This window comes from Microplitis mediator, chromosome 4 (genome assembly GCF_029852145.1).
Source record: "Microplitis mediator isolate UGA2020A chromosome 4, iyMicMedi2.1, whole genome shotgun sequence".
Lineage (NCBI taxonomy): Eukaryota > Metazoa > Arthropoda > Insecta > Hymenoptera > Braconidae > Microplitis > Microplitis mediator.
The window spans coordinates 4926756-4953234 of NC_079972.1; the positions used below are offsets into that span (position 1 = coordinate 4926756).

General features: G+C 34.1%; 1 protein-coding gene across 2 annotated transcripts in view; it reads left to right on the forward strand.

Annotated features, from left to right (window-relative positions):
- Positions 1 to 26479, forward strand: part of LOC130667141 (cysteine-rich motor neuron 1 protein-like) — a 386893-nt gene that overhangs the window by 301466 nt on the left and 58948 nt on the right. For both annotated transcript variants that reach the window (XM_057468631.1, XM_057468632.1), the window contains one exon: positions 16699 to 16875. In XM_057468631.1, coding sequence (XP_057324614.1) covers positions 16699 to 16875 — 177 coding nt within the window. The remainder of the gene's footprint in view (positions 1 to 16698; positions 16876 to 26479) is intronic.

Sequence of the window (26479 nt, forward strand, 5' to 3'; positions counted from 1 at the left end):
AGAAGAAGGCATTTGTTTTCTAGCTATTCAAATATTTAAAAGATCAGTTTCACATTCGTTACACTACCCCCTTCTCAATAAAATTATCGTCCCGATAAAATTTGTGTTGGAGGAATCCACATTTTTTAGTATTGATCTTTAGGCCTGCTTGAAAAAGTCTATCAAATATGATTTCTAAATGTTCGAGGTGCTCTGAGAAAGTTTTACTACGAATGATGATGTCATCAATATAAACTTCACAAATTTTTCCTATTAATCCTTCTAAAACGATATTCATTAATTCGATGAAAGTAGCTGGGGGCATTACATAATCCGAACGGAAGAACTAAAAGTTCCCAAAGTTGACCACCTATGCAAAATGCTGTCTTTTCCCTGTCTTTTTCATTCATACAGATCTGCCAATATCCGCTTTTAAAATCGACGACTGAAATCCAAACCGTACCTACTATAGAATCGATAATTTCTAATTGGTTAGTAATTGGAGTAGCCTTTTTCTTTGTCACGGAATTTAATTGTCGATAATCTACACAAAATCCAAGAGTTTCATGCTTTTTCTTTTTAAATACGACTGGAGATGCCCATGGACTAGAACTAGGTTGAATCACACCCTGTGTTCAGTCACGAGCTTAATCATTTTGAAAAGCTTCGTGTACTTTCGCTACGTACGGGAGCAGCCGAACTCGCTACTGACTTGAATGTCAGAATAGTGCCGGGTCACTCGCTATCTGGGCCCGACACCTGCAATTTCTTACTCATGACCGTGCCACGTTGGCATGAGAACCCGCTACCAGCTGGCCAATCAGAGAAATTGGCGGCTAACTATTTCCTGTTGGCGCGCTTTTAAGCCAATGGGAAAATTCGTTACTGCAGCCATGCTGCCACGTCACCACCGAGCAGCCACGAAGGAAGAAGACGACGTCTATTTCTAATCTCCATCGATCAGTACAAACTCAGCTATCCATCCAGCCGCTTCGCTCAAAATATATCTCTAGTGTGATATAAGTCTGAACCGCTTCGCTAAATCTCTGTTTAAATATTCTCAATAATTAGCTAGTATATCAAGGCTACTAATTATTGAGTATATATTGAATTGTTGCTCGCGTCTTATTAATTATAAATTAATTGTCGCGTTATTAACCGCTACCGACCACGTGTCGAATTCATACGCGTATTCGTTTACAGTCGCATTCGCTATCGCGTATCTTGTAGTTGCATTCGCTATTTTTCTCATAGTTTTAGTGTACATATTGTTTAATAAAGATCTATTCTTTTATCTGTAATTTGTGTTAATTGTTAGTTATTGAATTAACCACACCTACACCAGAATCCCACAGAGCATTCGCTCATTTTACATTTTGGTCCTTCGAGCAGGATCTGGTGTGGGTTCAATAATTAATAATTATTACAAATTAAAAGTAAAAAAAACTGTGAGTAAAAAGTGCAGTGAAAATTGTGCATTGAAAATCGCTAAGTGCCATGGGCATTGCTGAGCACTACTAGAGTGCTGCCTGTGGTGATCAAATTTACACACCGGTGTAAAAAAGACATTTATTTTTTAGACGATCTAAAACTTAGCGTCGGTTTTACTTTCATCGCGTCCATTTTGTGTGCAACGTGTAATCAAGATGGCCGCCGAAGCCCAAGTCGCTCTTCAAATGAACCGCATCGACACGATGCGTAATATGTCCAACCGCTTGACCGACGCCGTACTCGCTACTCAAGGTGCACCCGCTATTGACGCTGAACTCGCTTTCTTGAATGATTTGTGGACTCGCTTCAACACAACTCATGAGAGAATTTTTGATGATATCCCAGTTATTTTTATTATTTTGGTTATATCTTGGTCTTTTATTTTGCTGAAAATTTTGTCGGTAATTTTGATTAAGATTTTGGGTATTTTTACAATCTGATTTTAAATGACCTGTCTTTCCGCAGTTCCAACATGTAGGAGTGGGAGTACGGTTAAAGTTAGGATTATTATTATTATTAAATTCGAATTTTCTTTTGAGATTAGGTTTATAATTATCTAACTGTTTGAAGTTATTATTTGGGTGAATTTTATTTCTTTCCTCACTGTCAATTAATTTTGAAATTGATTCTAATTCTAAAGCTCTTTCTAAAGCTTTATTTAATGTAAAAATTTTTTCGGATCTTAAAGAATATCGTAATTTTTTATCTAGTAACCCACTAATAAATTGTTGAGAAGATTGACGTTCAATCATATCATCTGTTAAATCGGGATACGCGAGGCGAGAAAGCTTGTCTATTTTTTCAGCAAAGCTGCCAAGAGATTCGTTAAATTTTTGTTTTTTATTTTGTAATTCATTTAAATAAGCATAAGAAAATTTTCTTTCTCCGAATCGCGATATTAAAATTTCTTTAATTTTGTCGTAATTTTTTAATTCATCTGACGATAATTTTTCTAAAATTGTTTGAGCTTTTCCTCTCAATGAAGCTCCTAAGTATGACGCTTTAATTTGTTCCGACCATCCGTTGTGATTTGAAACGGTTTCAAAATGTTTTAAATATCTATCAGCAGACACAGAATCATCAAATGTGTCTGGTTCAATTGAGTCAATTGGTCTAAAAACAAATGATGGGTTTGATGTCGCGATTATTTTCGGTTTATTTTTATCAAATTTTTCGCCCGATTTATTTTCTAAATTTTTATTTATTTCCGCGTCGGCATGGACCTCCGCTTCAACATTAATGTTCCGAGGAGGAACCGCATCGAATGTTGAGTCGCGACTATTATTATTATTATTATTACTAGTAAGGGGTACATCACCGGATTTGTTTCCTTTTGGTGTATCTTCTAATTTATCCGCGATCCTGCTGAGGAAATCTTCCATCCTGGAGAATTTGGATTCCAGGCTGTCGAACCTCTTCTCATCCTCCTCTCTCTTCTTTTTATCTTCTTCACTTTTCTTCTCTAAATAACATGTAATTTGCTCGCGGAAATCTTCTAGCTTGTTGTCAAGCTCGTTCCGTAATTTATTGTCCCGAGCGTCCTCGATGATATCCGAGACATCATCGGAAATTGTTCGTCTTGTTTGTCGCGGCATAATTATTAATATTTTTTTTTTTTAAATATGTCACTTCACTCACTCACGCACTTCTGACACCAAATTGTGGTGGTTGGTATCTTAAATTAATATCACTTATACACTACAATGACAACACACTTATATTAGAAATAATAACACCACAATTAACAGCAGTAAAAGAAAGCAAGAGAAATACATAGTTTATTGAGATACAATGTTTGCTGTTTAACTGTCAAAATAAGACTGACTGACTATAATCGCGCATCTATAAAACAAGAGAAGAAGGCATTTGTTTTCTAGCTATTCAAATATTTAAAAGATCAGTTTCACATTCGTTACAATATATATATATATATATATATATATATATATATATATATATATATATATATATATATATATATATATATATATACATTAGGGTGGTCTTTATTTTAGACATTTTTGAATTTTTATGCTCCCAGAGACTTATGTGGTTCGAAATAAATGAAAAAAAATATCCTCAAAGTTTCAGATCTCTATCTCAATTTTAACCCGTGCCGCACAGCAATATAAGTTTCCCATTTAAATAACACGGGGTTTTTGGCATTGAACAATTAATTTTTTATTCCGGCTAAAGTAATTGTTCGAAAAATTTGAAACTCTGTAGACTTTATCCTTATATCAGCAGCTGCTCCTCAGAATTTTTACAGATTTTCAGCTACTATAATTTTGGGGGTACAACATGATCAAAAAAAAAAGAAAAAAAAAATTTTTTATTTCTATCTAAAATTTAAGGTTAAATTTTTTTGGTATTGATTATTCAGAATTGAATGCTCCTCCTCAAATACCAGCTAGTGCAATTAAAAATAAATATCTTGTGTTATCAGCGGCTGAAATGTCATTTTTTGTTCACTATTTTCCACTTCTTGTGAGTGATCTAGTCCCGAAAAAAAATAAAACATGGAAGTTCTATATTTTATTGCGGAAAATCATGTGCTTGATAATGGCACCTGTCGTTAGTGGAGAATCCTGTAAAGAATTGAAAAGAACATTATCTGAACATCACCGATTATACATAAAACAATTCAACGAAAAACTGAAACCGAAGTATCATAATCTACTGCACTATCCGCGTATTATACGTAGATTTGGACCTACTAAATATTTTTCAGCATTCCGATTCGAAGCAAAACACAAAAATGTAACAACCGCAGCTAGAAACGTAACTTCACGTGTAAATCCCTCACACACAGTAGCAATGAAAATTCAACTTCAGCAATGTTATCGTTGCATAGTTAATGAAGGATTTTCTAAACGTTTATCAGTTGGTCCTAAAATTTATAAAAAAGTAAACGAATTGGAAAACTTCATTTATTTTGAAGCTATTATTAAAAATATTGAAGATTATACACTTTATAAATCGTGGGTCAGCATAAACGGTACAAAATACAAAGAAAATTCTATCATCAAAATAGGGCCTGAGGTAAAATTAGGCTTACCTATATTTTATTGCATCAAATATATTTTGATAGATAAATTGGATGAAGTATTTTTTGTAGTAATAAAATTAGCGACAAAAAATTTTTCTGATCATCTTCAAGCTTTTGAAGTTGAGCAGCTACAGCTATGGGATTTGATAGCATATAAAAATTTAGAAAATTATAATTGTTATTTTTTACATCTATTATTCGGTAACAAATATTTCATTGCTAATGACTAATATTGTTATAAGCTAAATTCTTGAAATAAAATCGTACAAATAAATATTTTCAAGTTTATTTATTTATTGATTTATTTATTGATAATATATTTATTAAACATGTATATCATCATTATTTTTAATTTTTACTAAAGTTGAACAAGTGTTTATCTTCGCACTCAAGAATTTGCTAATTTATTATCATTCGTTCAAGCGATTCTCTAAAATTGAATATTTTGTATGACGTGTTTGTATCCTCCCGAGTAAATATTTGTTTAATCATAGTAAAAATATACTCCAACCAAGTAATATTTTCTTGATTTAAGAATTTGTATACTTATTTTAAGAAAATATTCTTGTTTAGAGTAAATTTTTACTAAGATTAAACAAATAATTTTCTTGGGTGGATACAAACACGCAGAGACTTGAATACAGTTTTTTTTTTTTTTCAGTAAACCATACTTAAAAATTAAAAGTATATAACTATTTATTTAAGGTCTGCAAATATTACTTGTTAAAACTAAAATAAGTTTTTGATCTAAGATATTAATGTTTGTAACAGGGTACATTATGCACTTTGGTGAAAAAACATAAATTTGAATTTGAATATTATTCCCGCCGTTAACCGGTCAATGACCTCGTAAGTTGCGAGTTAGGGTTGCGACTTGTCACCGGGTGTCGCATGATCGCTAAGACCCGAACATTTGCCACTCCCCTAGTCTAAGTTTTCGGGAGTGAACCAGAATAGAGGGAATGATAATATAAAAAGGACTGCGGAACATGGAATCATTAGTTTTTGTTCAGACAACGACAACGGCAGGACGCTAATTAATCAAGGTAATTATAGACGTTTAAGTCTGCTTCACGTGGAACGAAGCGATAGTTAATTAAATAAAATATTATCTGGACCTTTGGCCGATAAATTCCAATTGTATAAATCTTGAAATCAATTACTTATACGCACTGGTCATTGACAGGTTAGCCAGTGTATCAATAATTATAATAAATAAAGAGAGTGAGAGAGAGAGAGGCCAGAGACAACACGAGACCAGATAAAATTCCGTTCACCGAGGAAAAATTACACCGACATCCAGGGAGCAGCAGTAATAACATCATCAGTTACTGTAATAAAGTTCTGGAGGTAAAATTATAATTTTAATTTGGCCGGAATTTTTGTTCCAATGGCCAAATTTAATTATAATTAAATTACTTAATATCTTTCCGTCGGTTAAATTATAATCATTTCAAATTGGAAGGCCGTTAGCCATTACAATTACGCGTCTCGTGTTTCTCAAAAAGTTGTCGTGCCGTTCGTTCACTAAATTGTGTCTGTAACTCAAAATTATTTATTTCAGGTCCTTTGGCCGAAATAAAATAATTTTCCGCGTAACATTAATTGGATAAAATATAATATAACGTCAATAAATTAATTGAGGCCGGAATTTATTCCAGTGGCTGGATTAATTTATAATTAATTTCAATTTACTCGAATCCGTCGGTAAAATTCAGGACCTGAGTGACGCCAACTCTATGGCCGAATTTCTAGTCAATTTGTAAATAAATTCTAGTCGTTACTTAGTGATAATTAAATTTAGTAAGAATTAAATAAATAATTAAATAATTAAAAGTTAAAAAGGACGCTAGAATTTTGGGTAAATTAAATATTGAGTCAAACTGAAAAACGGATTATTTTGTGAGTGAATTAAATTTAGTTGTGAAAATTATAAGTGAGGAAATTATAAATTAAAAGTTATTGATAAATATTAATTGTGGTGAATAAAAATAGTAGAATTCTATACGTGGAAAATTACAATAAATTAATTAATGGATAAATTGAAAAAGAAAGTGAATGGTTAAATGACAAAATTAAAAGTGAAAAATTATAAGCGTTAAAATTAATTAATTAATAAATTATATTCAACAAAAATTAATTAATTAATTGAAATCGGGAGTTGTAAAATTAAAGTAAAAGTTAATGAGTAGAGTCAATTAATTTATAGAGTCAATTTAGAATAAAGAAAACTGTGTCTGTGATTTAGGTCCGGTGGACATGTTAAGATTAATTTAGTTATACATCCAGGGGATGTTTAGTTTCGTTTTTAAGGAAAATTTTGGTTAACGTCCAGGGGACGAATTTATTAAAGGTTAATTAAGGTTTAACGTCCAGGGGACGCAATTTAGTTTGTCATAAGATTCCGTCCAGGGGACGAGGAAAAATTTAGTTTGTCATAAGTAAACCGTCCAGGGGACGAGAAAATATTAGTTTGTCCTAAGATAACCGTCCAGGGGACGAGAAAATTAGTTTGTCATAAGTATTTAGTTTGTCATAAGGTTATAGTTGTATTAAGGGAAAATAAATATAAAAGCAAGGTGCTTATAATAATTTATAACAGGGTATATCTCAACCTTGCCAAGTTTGGCCCCTTTATTAATTGATCTTAATAAGGGCGCCACTGGAAGATAAGACTCGGCCTTCCAGAACCGGAGATGTTTAATTTTATAAATCAGGGTCGTTGAAATATATAAGAGTGAGGAGATTGAGGGATTAAATTAATTTTTACACACAATTTTAATCGATATAATTTTAGATTTTATTTACCGAATCACAATTATGCCCACCGGGCTTTTATTTTACTTATAACTATTTTTAACACGTTTGTCCACCGGACTTTTATTCTTAACAACTAATAAACTAAAATTTTGTCCACCGGACTTTTATTAATTATACGAACGAGTCCCCTGGACTTTTACACGAAACGGCCACCGGCCTGATCCCCTGGATCTTTTATTAATTACGACGAACGAATGAGTCCCCTGGACTTTTATACGAAATGGCCACCGGCCTGATCCCCTAGATCATATAAAATAAAATTAAGTCCCCTGGACTTTTACGATTAATTGGCCACCGGCCTGATCCCCTGGATCAAATGTTATTAAAATAAATTGGCAACTTGCCAGATCCCCTGGATCTATTATTTTAAAAGATTATTCCCCTGGAATAATTTAATTTTACGCACACACACACACACACACACACACACGTTTAATACTCGAGTCCCCAGGACTTATTCACACTCACACACACGTTTACAATGTATTATTTTCCCGATTAATTTCACGCACCATTTTATTTAATTTCAATTTTATTTATGTGTCCACTGGACTAAATTTCTATCCGGAATTTTTAATGTTATACATTTAATGATTCTACAATTTTATAACGACACTTTATCAACACGACAATTTTATATACTTTCAGTTTTTCAAACATCAGTTTTTGAGTGAAGAAGTTTGTGACGCTGAAAAACTGACGCCAACGACTGACGCTATCTTCCTTAATTCATTTACAACTAGTTTTTACGTTAATAGCCGAATTTTACAACAAGAACTGATTTCCATTACTAATAAATTTAATTACTTATATCCTTATTCTTTTATCAATAATTTCACTGCACTTTTAATTTTCCTTTAATTTTCAGTTTTGTAAATTTTGTATTTTTATATTTTTCTTATTAAATAAAATTGATTAATTTATTATATAACAATTCTTTAATGGCTAGATTTATTATTTATAATTTCTGGCCCTCCTGCCGAGAAATTAAACTTTTTAATTTATAATTGATGTTTAAGAAATTCTGGCCTTCTTGCCGAGAATTTATCAGACCGACTACGTGTAAATTTATTTAGAATTCTGTTCTTCTTGCCGACAATTTATATTTTAATATAATCAATTCGGAAATGGCGACTGCTCACGAATTAATTCAATTATTAATTTTCAATTAGTTAATTAATAATTTGTGGCCACTTGCCGACGATTTATTTACCTCTGTATAATTTTTCTTCCCAAAATGGTCGTGGCGTCCTTTATTCCTTTCCAGCCTTCCTGCCGATTTCCATTGACCACGTTCTTTCCTCCAACTTCTCTTGTTGTTCACGTGTGGTCACTTGTCCGTGTCTTCTGCCGGTCCGTCCGACTGTGTTCGTCTTCCCTTCGTGCACTCCCTTATCAAATCTAAGTTCGCGATCATTCGGCCCTTATCGGAAAATCCACCACTCCAACTTATTTCCTTATTGGGTCTTGGGTACGAGCCCCTTAAATTAGCGCGCCCGGCGACAAGTCGATAAAATAGTAACGTATATGGGGTACTCTGGGTAATTAATCAACCGCAGGAAATCAGGTTGATTTAAAGTTGTAAATTTAAATTTTTACCCCGTTACAAATTAAAATTGGAAGCAAAGTTTAAATAAAATTTATTTCAGCCTGTTCATCATTCCTCTCCTCTCTCACAAAATTATAAAATTTACGAACGACCCTGAGCATATAATAAAATTACATTAACATCCGGTTCTGGAAGGCCGAGTCCATCTTCCAGTGGCGCCCTAATATTCAACTATAATACTTAGGTGCGACCAGACTTGGCAAGCTAAATACTCTGTCATATGTTTATATTTAAGTTCTCGCGATAGTTGGTTGTAATTATTACTATGAATAAACTAATTAAATTGTTAATTTTAAAAGAATAATGTAAATACTCGGTACTATCTAAACAAACGGATTGCTAGAATCAAGCGATTGTTGCAGCTTAAATCAGGTATGTAATGGCTTGATATACACATCGTAAAATACTAAGAGCAAACAAATATTTACTGTATTTCAGTTTATGTCATTTGCATTAAGTTTCAAAATTTTCTTGATTTGAGTTTCTATTGTTTTAATTCCAGCATTCGTGGTGGTTAGTTTAAGTCGTTACAATAAATAAATTGAATAGATTATTTTCTTAAATGAAATAATCTAAGTACTCGGTACTATATGAACAAATTGATTGCTATAATCAAGTATTTTTTGCAGCTTAAGTCAAGTATGTAATAGCTTGTCGAACACATAATAAAATACTAGGAGCAAACAAATATTTACTGTATTTCAGTATATGTCATTTGCATTAAGTTTCAAAATTTTCTTGATTTGAGTTTCTATTGTTTTAATTCCAGCATTAGTGGTGGTTAGTTTAAGTCATTAGTATAAATAAATTGAATAGATTATTCTCTTAAATGAAATAATCTGATTACTCGGTATTATACGAACAAATGAATTGCTAGAATCAAGTATTTTTTACAGCTTAAATCAAGTGTGTAATAGCTTGTCGAACACATAATAAAATACTAGGAGCAAACAAATATTTACTGTATTTCAGTACATATCATTTGCATTAAGTTACGTAAATTTTTGAACTCAAGTTTTTATTATTTTAATTGAAGTGTTCATAATAGTTGACTAGAATATGTTATATGGACAAAATAAATCAGCACTTTCACTGTGATGAAGAAAATATTTACTCGGTACTATACAACCAAATAATATACTTGAATCAAGTATTTATACTTCGGAAATTTTTTTTTTCTCTCAGTGTATTGTAAGACAAGGAGTCAAATACGCTATCCTTGTCTATAATCCACTAAGGAATTTATTCGACGCGTCTACGCACGTATACCAAACTTTGGGACATACGCCGAATATACTCAACTTATTATTACAACAATAACTCAGGTTCAATTATTAAACAATTAAATATCGCGATAAACTCTATCGAGGGTCCAGCGGTAGCCGATGCAACAAATTATAATACAATTGACTTATCGGCGTCGATAATAATTTACTTCTGGAGCCTATCAGCAATAAACAATATTCTTTTAATATAACATAACAAAGTTAATTATCACCAAATTGACTTTCTTTAATATTTTAATTACTTTTATTACGGCAACGGCCAGAATAATCCCACTTAAAAATCGCGGATAACAACACGTCTTACCTTTACAATAGCCCGGTCCTCTCTAATCAATTTTCACGTGACGGTTTTCCGAGGGATGAGTATCACTCACGTGTTATTCCCTCTAATGACCTCGGACCCGAAATTATCAATTAAAATAAAATATTTAAATATATTACCCGACCTGAGTTATATGATAATAATAAATTAAATAATATTATTCATCAATATTTATAAACATAATAATAATTAAACCTTTAAACAATAAAATAATAATTATTTCAGTGCACCACGTAGCGGGAGGGATACATTGATTTTTATCCCTACTTTATCGACTTACTCTCCCTTCGGTCGATATTTTTATACAATATATACGCGCACGTGTGCTACTAACTGAAATGAAAATATTGATTAAATACATAAAATTCAAAATAATTATCATAACACAAACATAATAAACAATAATATCAATAATTTCTGAATAAATCATAATTAATAATTAATAAAAATAATATAAATACTTAAATAATAATATATTATAATAAATAAATGCGCTTTATTAGCTAGGTGTTGTTAAATACACGGTGAGATGGGAAAGCGCGCGCATCGATTCACGTTTGAATCGCTACGTGACAAATTTTTACTGATTTTCAGTATTTTTCGATTCATTCCGAAACGGTAATAGATAACGATCTAAAACTGGCAGCATCAAAGTATCTTATGAGTACCAATATTTCCTGAAATCATGAGCCCGATACCTTTCTGAGGCCGATTCGGAATTCTTATCATCCCATGGCCTTTATGGTTATATTTCCCTGAACCTGGAGACAGGAGAATCAGTCAGTTGTAACGTTGGGTTTACGTACAAACTATATTTTAGATGTTGGATATAGCTTTCGCGAGTTCACCCAGCTAAACTCAAAATTGAGACTCGTCTTTCTTAAAATATTTACCCGAACTGGCCTTACAAGATTAAACTAATCCTAGGTACTTAGCCTAATCTCAATGTTCGGTGTAGAGGTTCTTGATGGTCGTGAACTGGCGTGGTTGATCCGCAGAAATCTCCTCCTTGGACCCGTGGTTGACCTGGTGCTGCTACTCTTATATTTAACTTATAGGAGCGTGGACTGGGTTAGGCGAATTCACTCAACACTGGTTCAGTTTATTAGTTTGGATAATTATTTATTTAACTAATATTTATCAAACTAGCCACACACAAACACACTGGTACAATACTGATAATCTCACAACTAACTGCGTGCGATATCAATGTTATTGTGGCTAACTGCACAGGGCTTACTACTCAAATTACTCCAAATGATCGGATAATTTCACCGTACGAGTATAACACTAACTGGTTATTGTAATTATTAACTAAATGTAATAATTACACTGGTTGATTGGCCTGGTTAACTAATTGTAACCAACTATAACGTCAATTAACTCTGACTATTACGCGGTGGCAGCAAAGCAAGTAAGACAAATAGCTACTGTGATTTATACTGCGAGTATTACTTGAAGCAAAGGCCGGAAGTACAAAAAGCATCGGGTATTGGTTGCACGTGCTTATATAGGCGGCAACGCCATATTTGGAGCACGTGACAATCACTACCCGAGTTCAAACGGCGGCGTACGATCCCACATCGTAACACAGTTTAGTACAGAGATTCGTGCTCTTTGAGATCTGGCGATCAACTGAGTAACTCTGCTGTGCTTCGATTAAATACATTCATCAAAAAAGTAACGTTGCATCTCAGCTTTCCTATGAGAGAATCGATGTAGCCCGGATCTCATACATTTTCATCTGTTCAGACCATGCGCGAGCCACGGCGATTCTCTTATCACATGAGATTTCCGTTACATGGTTGGCGGTGAAAAGAAATAATCTCACCAACAAAGTAAAGATTTATCGATTTATTAATTATTCCAAGAAGCGTCAAACCGTTTATTTGACCACCGTGGTAAATAAATAATTCGAGACTTAAAAATAAATCTGTCTATCAGTTGTCCCTGCAAGCCAGCTCTAAAACTTTCCACTCTCTAGGAGCTCGAAAACATTGTTGTGAATACATTTTCGAGCTCTTCGGCTTGAAAATACTTTTAAATGCCGTTGTTTTCGACAAAAATCATTTTTACCATTTTTTCTCCAACGATATCTCTCAAACGAATTGATCGATTGAGACGGTTAAGGTGGCAATCGACGCGTATTACTGGGTTCTAGAACTGATCAGATTTTGGAATTGATCGGATAAGTCACTTCAAAGATAATCGAAGAAAACCGTTTTCCATCATTTCGTTCTCGATCGATATCTCGAACGAATAAACCGATTGAGATGGTTAAGGCAGCAATCGACGCGTTTTATTAAATTCTAGAGCTGAACGAATTTTGAAATCGATCGATTGAGCTATTTCTGAAAAATTTCAAAAAAATTGAAAAAAAAATTTTTTTTTTTCTGTATTTCTTCTATATCTTAGAGTCCATTTCATCGATCGATTTGAAATTTTCAGAAAAGTTGACAGCCAACGAACTCTCTCCATTGCAACCTTAACCATCTCAATCAGTCCATTAATTAAAAAGATATGAAGAGTTTACACACACACACACACACACACACACACACACACACACATACACACACACACACGCGCGCGCGCGCTTACATACAGATACTCGGACATCTTTCTGAAAATAGTCAGAATAGCTTCCTAGGACCTCAAAACACCGACATCTGATGAAAACTCGATTTTCGAAAATCGGGGTGAAAACTATAAGTTCCCGAATTTTTTAAAATTTACAATTTTTTTAGCGGGAAGTTAGAAAAATTTCTGAAAATTTTATTTATATGTAATTAAAGCCAGAACGTAACACTACTTTTAAATACACTGGTCACAGAAATTAAGGGATAGAAAAAAAATCCGAAATTTTTAGGTGATTTTCAACATGCCTTAACTCGGTGAAAAATAGTCGTATAAAAAAAATAAAAAAAGCAAATTGTAGCCTCAAGTTTCTAGTTTTCAGATCTGGACCTCAAAATTTTTTATCATGTACGGTTCCGGAGTAATCATAAGAAAACCAACGAAAAAAAAATTTCCAAAATTTTTGCTGGTCTTTCAATACCTCTATGGGCGACAGTAAATTTTTTTGAATAATCCGACTATCTGACTTTTCTCGGAAATTTTATACCCTTTAATTTGGTGGCCTTAAAAAGTCTCTACGACGATTTGGCGCCGAGTTATCATTGATCAAAGCAAAAAAGTCCATTTTGGCTTTGATAATCAATAACTCCGGATGTATTGGTCGTACAGAGAATAGAAGCAGGGTTTTGAAAACTGGAAAACATTCTCTATAAGGCAAAATTAGTGGCATTTGATAGAAAAATTTTTTTTAAAGCGATATTGTTTGGTAAAAAACAGGTCAAAATTCACAAATTTAAGGATATTTGGAAATCTTGCTATAACTTTGGATATAACGGATAAACAAAGGATATCTTCGACTTTTTTTCAACCTTTAAGTGTCCTGAAAAAACCCTGAAAATTTTAAATCGCTGCGATTTTTCTTTCTTAGTGCCCCGAAGCTTTAAATTTATCGATTTTGTCAAAAATCACCATAATTGGTAGTTTCTCGGTTTTTGTTCATTTTTTCGATTTGAAAATGGTTTTTTTACCGATAATCTCCATTTCTTTGATCAAAAAGATCGATAATCGAAAAAAATTGAAAAAAAAAAATTTTGAAAAAAAATTTTTTTTTTTTCAAAATTTTTTTCTTCAAAAATTTTTTTTTTTCAAAATTTTTTTTTTGTTGTATCTGCAATGATTTATCATTGTTAAAAAAAATTCCTAAAATTTTTTTTACCACTGTAACTGCATCTGCTTCAAATGTCAACTTAACAAACATACCCTTTGGGTAACTCTAATGCCGGCGGTCAAAAAAATTTTAGGAATTTTTTTTGACAATGATAAATCATTGCAGATACAACAAAAAAAAAATTTCGAAAAAAAAAAATTTTTGAAAAAAAAAATTTTGAAAAAAAAAAAATTTTTTTAAAAAATTTTTTTTTTCTCAATTTTTTTCGATTATCGATCTTTTTGATCAAAGAAATGGAGATTATCGGTAAAAAAACCATTTTCAAATCGAAAAAATGAACAAAAACCGAGAAACTACCAATTATGGTGATTTTTGACAAAATCGATAAATTTAAAGCTTCGGGGCACTAAGAAAGAAAAATCGCAGCGATTTGAAATTTTCAGGGTTTTTTCAGGACACTTAAAGGTTGAAAAAAAGTCGAAGATATCCTTTGTTTATCCGTTATATCCAAAGTTATAGCAAGATTTCCAAATATCCTTAAATTTGTGAATTTTGACCTGTTTTTTACCAAACAATATCGCTTTAAAAAAAATTTTTCTATCAAATGCCACTAATTTTGCCTTATAGAGAATGTTTTCCAGTTTTCAAAACCCTGCTTCTATTCTCTGTACGACCAATACATCCGGAGTTATTGATTATCAAAGCCAAAATGGACTTTTTTGCTTTGATCAATGATAACTCGGCGCCAAATCGTCGTAGAGACTTTTTAAGGCCACCAAATTAAAGGGCATAAAATTTCCGAGAAAAGTCAGATAGTCGGATTATTTAAAAAAATTTACTGTCGCCCATAGAGGTATTGAAAGACCAGCAAAAATTTTGGAAATTTTTTTTTCGTTGGTTTTCTTATGAGTACTCCGGAACTGTACATGATAAAAAATTTTGAGCTCCAGATCTGAAAACTAGAAACTTGAGGCTACAATTTGCTTTTTTTATTTTTTTTATACGACCATTTTTCACCGAGTTACAGCATGTTGAAAATCACCTAAAAATTTCGGATTTTTTTTCTATCCCTTAATTTCTGTGACCAGTGTATAATAATTATTAATAATCTGAATGAATTTAACATTCTTCTATTCAAACTTTTTCATAAAAAGAATATTATGGAAGACAATACAATATTATTCATTTATTTTTTAATATTCAAACACATCAATATCTAAGGAATTGGTATCACGTATTTTGCTACCTCGATCACAGTCTTTCGAATTTGTTAAAACAACTCCCACAGCATTCAAAATCTCTGAAGGAGAACCTAAACTTTTCGATTTAAAAAATTCATACAAGCATTTCATAATGTTATAATCTTTAAGAACTGTTTTATAATAACTATTAAGGAAGTACACTAGATTTTCATATTTTTAACAAATTATCTGAATGACAATCTGCAATATTGGAGTTTATTGCCCAAAGTTGGAGTTTGGTTATTGTGACAAGTCTTTTGATTGCATCCATTATTAAAATTCATTATTTATTTATACACTAAGATTTTAACTACATAATTACACAATTAATTTACACTTTATTATTTTTTCAACTGCTCCTCATATTTATAAACATAATTTTCATTCTTCTAATAGGTTATTCACTGTATTCAATAAAATACACACATACTAGCGTACACGGATATTGGTTCAAGCAATACTTACGCATAAGTTGTAGGTGGCGCGATTTCTAGTTTTGCCTTGATATTGCTAGCGAGGGCCTAGTTTAAAATCTAGACGGCCCTCGATTATTTCTACTAGAGATTTCAAATGAAGCTATAACATTATTTATGAAAAAAATAAAATTCCCATGCTATTAGCATGGGAAGTTCAAGCAGCGAGCGTGACCTTTTACAATTGAAATAAAAAATCGTCTTTCTGACAGGTTTTTTTTTCGATGTATGGAAACTTTTTATACAACGGTCGAGAGAAAAAAAATATCGATTTTTTTTTTGGAGCACCCTAATATATATAATATATATGTATATATACTTAAAAATCGCGGCGAGATCAATTCTTAAATTATGGTGGGTGAATTTGCATGTTACATAATACTAAATCTTGACGTGAACACTATTACATTAAGATTCTATCGACGTTCACTTAGCCGCCAGGTTTGAATTGTGATTCTTATTTTACCGATAGTGATCAAGACGTATATTTATGTTAATCGCTTGTACGTGGAAATGGTCTGCGAATTTCCTTGAAATATTTCCAATCCTGATCCTACCGATCAAATTTATATATAATTATAATCAAAACACATATCAAAGGAAAAAGTATTTGTATTTAGAAAAAAAAAAATTTTTTAAAATGACATGGCAATAAAAGAAAGTTTCGTATTTAAATGTTTTAGGTATTAATGGATCAAAATGTCCGGAAGACAGTGTATCAAACGAAGATAATGGATGTAAATGTGTATCACCATGTCCACCGCACAAATGTAAACAAGATGAAAGGCCAGTTCAAATAAGACCTGCAGTATCAGAAACTCCGGGAAGTTGTTGTGCTTTATACGATTGCGTTCCTTCAGGTAATCACTAAAGTCATACAGATTAACTGCAGAAACTCATTACTTCTCTGAGCACACGTTTGCATATACGTGGTATCTCTTTGCACTACAGGCGATTAACAGTAACTAAAAATAAATACTTCTATACACGGAAAAACGAAAACAGGAATAATAGTTGTTCAAATTTTCAAATAGTAACGCGGCGAACCAACATTTACTTTTTCATTTTACATTTTCAGTTGGTAATATTTGTGTTTATTTTTTTCAATAATCTAGTTTAAATAGTGATAGAACCCACTACGAAATAAAAATAATTGATAAGTTTATAATTGATAAGTAATTAACAATAATAATTAATTAAATTCCACCGGGTGATTTGGTTTGATTATCCATTTTTGTGGTTTGATTCTGAGTTGCTGAGATATCATCTCCGAGCAAGTACTTTGCATTTCTTTTCCGTGGTGCATCACTTTTTGACACCGGTAGCTGCTGGTTGCCATTTAAGAAATTCACGTGCTTGAATTCCACCCCCGGTGTAAACATTAATTTATTTATTACCTGAATGATCCGTATTATATGATTGTATTATTAATCGGAAGATTGTTATTAACATTTCTTTGTTTAATTATTCATTATATTCGGGATTTGAGCATAGCGATGGATATATACATATATTCTATGTTCTTACGATTTTTGGCAACCTTGTTCAAAATTATTAGTTGGGCGCCAGGTGATTTTATAGTCACCAAAAAAAAACAATTATCAAAATATAACTCGGCTCAGGGTGGCGGATCGAGGAAAGGTCAGGCACTTAAGATTAAGATAAATAATTAATCAGAATTAACACAAAATAATGAGTCGTATATTAAACAGAAAGTAATTGATCGGTATCACAAAAATAATCGGTTACAACAAAATATAAATGCCGTTGTCGGCTTGACTTGATATAAACGAAATTAAAATTTCTCGTAGAATAATATTTGATCAAAACACGACGTCAGTTCAGTTGTCGAAATAAAATAAACTTATTTTATTTTTCACACAAAATACTTGATGAATGACGTCAGAGTATTGTTAACGTAAGACTCGACTGCGGTACGAATGAGACACGGATAATCCGTAATTCTCAGAATTGCTCGATGAAATAAAATAAAATATAAAATAATATTTTATTTCGGTAACACGTTAAATTGCACGATCATATATTTTTTTACGCGTAATTAATTATTTAATTAATTATTATTACGTATGCACTGCACATTTTTTATTAATTATTGCACTCGTACACTTTGGTCAGATTCGCGCCGATGCTTCGGCTTGTTCACTTGTTCACGAACTTGGTTATTGTTGGTCGAAATTATTGGTCGCGATTAATTGTTCGTTGATCAAACTCGGATTGATCTTACATGTCGTAATGCAACTCGATCATACGTCGGAATCGAAATTGTTCGTTTTGGTCGGGTCGAATTGTTCAGATAAAAAAACGTGGCCGTTCAGTACGGGGTCTATCCCGGATCTCTCGTGACAATCCATGCGTTGGATCGCTTGCTCGGTCGAAGTCGAGATTTTCGATTCTAGATGTCACTAGAATTCGCTCACCGGATAATTATTTATTATTTCAAATAATTTAAAACCACGGGTCGATGTCGAATTTTTCTCATGTTACAATATATATATATTAGATATATATTTAGATATATTAGATATATATATAGATTAGGGTGGCGCAAAAAAACCGACTATTTTTTTTTTCCATCTCGCATGAAAATTTGTTGGTTTACGATGTTTTAAGAAGCCTCTCCACAAATCAGCTCGATAAAAAATTTTTAAGAGGTCGCTCACGAATTTTGAAAACATCAAAAATGATCGAAATTCGGATTTTTATTTTAAAATTTTTTTTTTCTCGTGGCAGCAATAGTTTATATTTGTAAAATCATGACTATGCTGAAAATTTCAGCCCAAAATTTAAATATTTAAACGGCGCTCAAGAATTTTGAATGTTTCCGAGCGCAGTCTCTTGGACGTTTTTGAGCGACCCTTAAATATTAATAATAAAGCTTCTCGATTTTTTCACCATCAATTTGCATGACAATGAATGAAAATATAACCCGAGAAATAGAAATAATAAGTTATTTACATACTTTTTTATTTTTTAATCCAATTTGTAGATTTTTTCGCTTATTAAAAACTTACCAAATTTTATTGTTTAAGACTGTCCTGCCCTGTTGAAACAAACTCATAGATTCTCATAAAAAAAACATATTTTTCTATGAGACTTTATGAGCTACAAAATTTTCTATGAGAAACGAAAAATTTGCTCATAAAATTCTTTATGAGAATTTATGGGTTTTTATTTTGATCATTATCTTGAGCGATATATCTCATACAATTTTCATGGGAATAAATGAGAATTTTTATGTTATGAGATACTATAAGTTAAATCGTCAGAAACTTCTATAAGATTGAATATAGATAATTTCTTTATGAGTTTTTATAAGTATTTACTACTTTACTCTCAATGAGAGTTTATACAGAATATCCTGATACGTAAAAGTCTCTCAAATTCTCATCAATTCTATTTATGTAAAAACACCTACGAGTTTTATGAATTTTAATGGGACTTTATCTAAAGTTGAATTCTCTTAAAAAATTTTAGAGTATTTAAAAGATATTATAAGACATTTCCGCAGAGTAATGAATGCAAAAATTTTAAAAGATTTAATGAGTAATTTCAGTGCCAAATACACATCAATTTCTCATAAAAATATATTTATGTGGTTACTTGATTTATGAGTTTCTAAGAGACTTATCTAACAAGAAATTTCTCTTAAATTACTATTCAAATGTTCAAGTAAATAAAAAGTTTCTACATGATTATTAACTATATTATTTCTACTTAACAAATTTGAAAGAATTATAATAAATTTTATTTCTTCATGTTGAAATTGTTATCTTATGAGATCCGATGAGAACTTGGTATAGATGATAATGACATAAATTTCTCATAAAATCTATTTCTCGAAAACGCTAGATTTATGAGATTCGATGAGACTTTTTTACAAATCAGTAACTCTCAGAAAATCTTTTACTGTTAGTGGATTTGTTGTGGTCAACTATTGAAAAATATGACATCCCTTATTAAAAGGAACGATTTAAATCGATTAGAAAAAAAAATTTTTAAATAATTTAAAAAAAAATGTTTTTACCTACGTAATGTTTGAAGATTTTACATAAAGAAAAATTAATATATCTACACGGAGAGAAATTAATTATTGTATCTACAATACAAAAATTGTAATTTTAACTATCTAAAATGGTAATAACATTTTTCAGTGGTTATAGTGATTAGTATTACTATTGAAAATGATAATAGTTACAATTGATGATGGTAACGGTTACTATCGAAGATGCTAATTGTAATTATTAAAAATTATAATTGTTACAATCGATGAGGGTAACTATTACCATTCAAAGTTGTAAAAATTCTTAACTAAGAATGTGTGTGTACATGAGTGTGCGCGTGTGTGTATGTCCATGTGGGTGTATGAGTGCAAGCGCGCGCGAGCGTGTGCATGTGTGCGGGTAAGTGTGCGCAGGTGTGCGGGTAAGTGTGCGCACCCGTCCGTATGTACATGTCTGAGAACCCGTGCGTAGGTGTGTGTGTGTGTGTGTGTTTGTGTGCATATATATATGTGTGTGTGTGTGTGTGTGAAATTAATCACTTCCCCAGTTAAACAAATTACACATAGACAAGCGTCAGACTATAACGTTTATATTTTAATTTTTTATTAACTTAGATGGTCATCAATATTTAGGCTGATAGTACACGGGAAAAAATGTGTAGTTAAATTTACTACAAATGGAGTTCCATTTACTACACTGGCTAGTAATATATAGGATAACTACACGTTTAGTAACAGTTACTAGTACACTGTGGTACACAACCTGTAGTACCATTTACTACAGTAAGTAGTGATAAGAACTAGCATTAAATAACCACTGTGGTTCACTTTACTCCACAACATAGTAGAATATATTTTATTCGTAATGTATTAATTAAATATCTGTTAGTTAACGATCATTACACTGAAAAAAAGATTTATTTGAGCCAACTAAGATTTATTTGAGCCAAAGATATCGTATATTTGGATATGGCCAAATAAATATTTAATTGTGAGAAAGATGAAATATATTTGAGTAGTTTAATTACGTGAAATAAGTGATTTATTTGTGGTAAAGAAATGATCCAATTGCTACAAATAAATAAGGGCTTCAAATATATGTATAGTAGGGTGGCTCAAAAAAACCGACTATTTTTTTTTTTCGAGTCTCTAATGAAAATTTGTTAGTTTAAGATGTTTTGAGAAGCCTCTCCAAAAATTATCTCGATAAAAAATTTCCAAGAGGACGCTCACGAATTTTGAAAATATCAAAAATGATCGAAATTCGGATTTTTATTTCTTAATTTTTTCGTTTTTCGTAGCAGCAATAGTTTATATTTGTAAAATCATGACTAGGCTAAGAATTTCAGCCCAAAATTTGAATATTTAAACGGCGCTCGAGAATTTTAAATATTAACTGATAATATGTAACTAATAGTTTGAATTAGTTTTTATATTTTTTTATAACTTAATTATTGTCATTTCACTTAAATATAACTTTTGCATAACCAAAAATATACAGGACAGTCTTAACAATAAAATTGGGTAAGTTTTGAATAAGCAAAAAAACCTAGAAATTGAATTTGTTATATTTTTAAATATGCGTATTTTTCAAACATCCCAACCACCAACCAGTCCTGGCATGTCTTTATTTAATTAATATTACAACATTTTACGGTCCTTCGAGCCGGATGGTTGGTTGGTTGTGTCGGTAGCATCATCATTGGGCAGCTGTACTCATATAACCCCATCAACAGGTCAAGGAGCTCACTATGGGGGATGAAGAGAAGAAGAAGGGTCTTCCAAAGGACCAGGAGCACTCAGAGGTCCCTGAAGGTACCCCCACGGACCCACACCTCTTTCCAGTGATCAAAGTCGTCGACACTCCAGTCCTCAGCGACTCAAGCGCCACCGAGACTGTGAACCCCGGCGAGGGAGATCAGTCTAAGCAGAAACTCAAGCGCATTCCAAGAAAATCGACAATTTCCCCAGCACTCGAGCTGAAAGTTATCAGCCAGCACTCACGGCTTAGAGTCTTCTCAGACTGGGAATCTCTGGCTGCTATGCTCACCGTTGCCGACGGCTTGGCTCAACTCAAGTCTCGACTTGAGTTACTCGAGGGTGAATGGCACCAATTTAACCTTACTCACGACTCACTAGCACTCACCTGCACCAAGGAATTCTTGGAGAGCTCATACGTCAAGGACGGAGTATACGACCTGGTGTACCGGTCGTATATCAACGCCAAGGGCAAACTAATCGCACTCATCAACTCAATTCCAGTACCAGCTGCTGTTCCAGCTGTAGTGCACTCAACCCGGGCTCCAACGCATCTGCCAGCACTCGTAATTCCCAAGTTCGATGGGCGTTACGAGAACTGGCCTGAATTCAGGGACTCATTCACCTCAATGGTGATCAATGCTCCAGAACTTGCTCCAGTTCAACGTCTTCAGTACCTGGAGAGCTGTCTGCAAGGACAAGCAGCACTCAGCCTCGCCAGTGTACAAATGTGCGACGACCAATTTGTACCTGCGTGGAATCAGCTCAAGGAGAGATATGACAACCCTCGCCTACTCATCGGTGCTCAACTGGACAAGCTCCTTAACATGCCTGCGCTCACTTCACGCTCATCTGAGCAGCTCAATTACCTTCTGAATACAGTTTCAGAGGTAATCAACGCACTCAACGCACTCGGGGTACAATTGAACTCAGATATGAATCCGCTGCTTACGCAGTTGATCATATCTAAACTGGACTCACACAATCGGGAGCTCTGGGAGAACAAAATGGGTGCTTCCACTGAATACCCATCACTCAAAGCGCTCAATGACTTTTTAGTCAGTCGTGCTCGTGCTCAAGAACGGGTGGAACAGGCATCAAAACCACCACGTTCATCTGGTAAAACAGCTTCATATGCTGCTGCAGCTGTTCCAGACTCATCTCCAGCCACGCACTCATCTACTGCACTCGTCTGTAAACACGTCCGGCATTCATCATACTAGTACTCATCGCTTAGCAATTTCACTCGCAACTTGCCTACTTGCCCTTATCATCAGTTAAGTACTCATCCCGTATGTATATTGCTGGATCCATGGTTCTGAATCATCTTTTGTTTCAGATTCCTTGGTGCACTCACTTAATCTCTAACGCACACACTCATCTATTCAAATCATTGGTATCGGTGTATCCAATGCTGGTAAAGCTAAATGTCAATTCGCACTCAAACTCTCATCTAAGCATTCAAACGACTTAGTCATCATCGCACACGTGTTAGATGAACTCATTACAACAAGTTGCTGACAAATTAAAGCACTCTGCAAGGCGGGCGGATTCCTTCTTGCTAAATGGGCAAGCAATCATCCCAAGATTACAATAAATCAATCATGTGGAAGCAATCAAGACTCATGAATTCGAGGATTCAGACTCCAGCACCAAGCTTCTGGGCATGTACTGGTCCTCACACTCAGATCAGTTCTATTTCACGTACTCACCACCATGCTCAACTCAAAAATTTACAAAAAAGATCATTTTATCAGAGATTGCTCAAATCTTTGATCCTCTTGGATTTCTCGCACCACTCATCATTCGAGCCAAGGTATTCATGCAGGAGCTTTGGCTCGAAAAGCTCAGCTGGGACACTCCATTGGCAGCCAATCAACGGCATAAATGGAGAAACTTCAAAAATGAACTCAAATTTATCTCTGAAATCAAAATTCCAAGATGGATCCATTCATCCACGTGCTCAACCACCGAAATCCATGGATTCTCGGACGCCTCTCAATTGGCAATGGCAGCTGCCGTGTTCATCAAAGTCCACACACCTGCTCATGGAGTCAGAGTTACGCTGCTCTGCTCCAAAACCAAGGTAGCCCCGTTAAAACGACTAACGATACCAAGGTTAGAACTCACCGCAGCTCACATGTTGGCAAAACTCACAAAACACTGCCAGAGCACTCTAAATCTTACTCAAACGCCAACATACTTGTGGACGGACTCAACAATTACACTCACGTGGATTAAATCTCATCCGTCTCGCTGGAAGGAGTTTGTTCGGAATAGGGTGTCACATATTTAAGATCTACTTCCAGATGGCCACTGGAATTTCATTCCGGGCACACAAAATCCAGCAGACTGCGCAACACGAGGGTTGACACCTACTCAACTCCGTGATCATCAACTATGGTGGACTGGCCCACCATGGTTGCTCAAGAGTTCATCGTCCTGGCCTAAATGTCCATCAATCGATGATACAGGAGCTCAAGCAGAAGAACGGCCTGGACTGGCCCTGTTCTCATCGAATTCATCACTGAAATCAAATTGGCCTATCATGGAACGGCCAATACCACTCCTACGTATGTTACGAGCTACTGCAATCTGCTTTAGACTTCGTGACATGATCAAGAAATCACCAAACTCATCACTCAAGGCTCCAATTACTTCTGACGAAGTAATTTCTGCACTCAACTTCTGTATCATGGAAACTCAACGCATTCATTTTTCAAACGAGATCAACATGCACTCCAAACACGCACCATGGCCTCATGGTCATCCATTTGCTCGATTGGTTGCATTCATTGACACCGACGGCATCATTCGAGTAGGTGGACGGGTGGAAAATGCTCCAAATCAAGACCAAAGTAAGCATCCTGCTATTCTACCACGGAATGCGGCACTCACTAAACTCATCATCTCTGATGCTCATCAGCGTACCATGCATGGTGGTACTCAACTCACTCTTGCATTAAAACGACCAAAGTACTGGATCATTGGCGGTAGACAACCAGCACGCTCAGTTATATTAAATGTATAAAATGCGCATGACATCGTGCTGATAGAGCTCAACAACTCATGGGTCATCTACAAGTATCACGAGTCACTCCATCATCTGTATTCACACACACTGGAGTTGACTATGCTGGTCCAATAACATTTGAAAATTGGAGACGTAGAGGAGCAAAAACATACAAAGGCTGGATTTGTGTTTTTGTCTGTCTTTCTATGTCAGCAGTACATCTAGAGGTAGTCAGCGGCTACAGCTCTAGTGGGTTCATAGCAGCACTCCGCAGATTTATCAGCCGACGAGGCATCTGCAAAGCACTCTACAGCGATTGCGGAACGACGTTCAAAGGCGCTGAAAATGATCTCAACTGTCTGTTTACTCAAGAAACTCAAGAGTCAAGAGAAATACTGGATCACATCACAGTGAACAGTATTGCCTGGCATTTCAATCCACCAGCAGCTCCACACATGGGTGGGAAGTGGGAAGCTGCTGTCAAATCACTCAAGCATCATCTTACTCGATCAGTGGGAGAGTCTTCATTTACGTTTGAAGAATTTACGACTCTTCTTACGCAAATTGAAGCTATATTGAATTCAAGACTATTGGAGCCACTCACGGAAGATCCAGATGACATGAATGCACTCACTCCTGGTCACTTCTTAATTGGACGAGCACTCAACATGATTCCTGAACCCGCACTCATCGATACAAATAGTTCTCGATTGTCCAGATGGCAATTTCTACAACAACGTGTTCAACAGTTCTGGAATCATTGGTCTACAAGTTATCTTCAAAGACAACTGGCAATCACCAAGTGGCAACGTCCAACTCATCAAATTCAAGTTGGGTCACTTGTATTACTCACCGACGAAAGGTTTCCACCAACCAGGTGGCCTCTCGCTCGCATTATCGCACTCCACCCTGGCAAAGATGGATTGACCAGGGTTGCTACGCTCAAAACAGTGAACTCAACACTCACTCGTCCAATCACGAAGCTTGCACTCCTACCAATTGAACCAGAACCACAAGAAGATGACGAAGAATAACTTAACTGGTTCAATGACATGCTCACCAAAAGATCAAGTACTCAAGAGCTCATCAATCATCAACTCTGTTGCTGATGGCGGGCGGAATGTTGCGTAATCACAACTACATTCAAATTTGAATGTAGTTGAACTTCCGGCAAATAGAGGCAGCACCTACTGGGGCCTAGTGTCTATCTATTCTAACTTGACTTGCGCTGTGCGACGCATGTGCATGGATTTTTCCTGCCTCGTGGCAAGAAGACCGACGCCATTATCTATTCGTTTTATACAATCTCAAGTGTCACCACGTGTTTTGTATAATCTATTAAAATTGCGCTCATCTCGAGTAAATCATTAAAAGTAATCAATAAACTACGTTAAGGGTTCATAACTCTATCTAAAAATATAATTATTTTTATAATTGCGAGCTCAGAGCTCAAAAAATAAATATAACACAACATCAAGAAATCCAGCGTTCTACAACCTGTTCCTCACGAGGTTATATCATCGAGAAAGCAACAGGTGCATTTTTTATTAAACATTTACTTGCTATCAGTGCTCAATTAATTTAAAAGACTCAGTTTTATTATTTATTTAATTATCATTATGCTCAATTTCTTAATTAATTTAAAAGTTATATTTCGCTCAGTAGCCTCTGC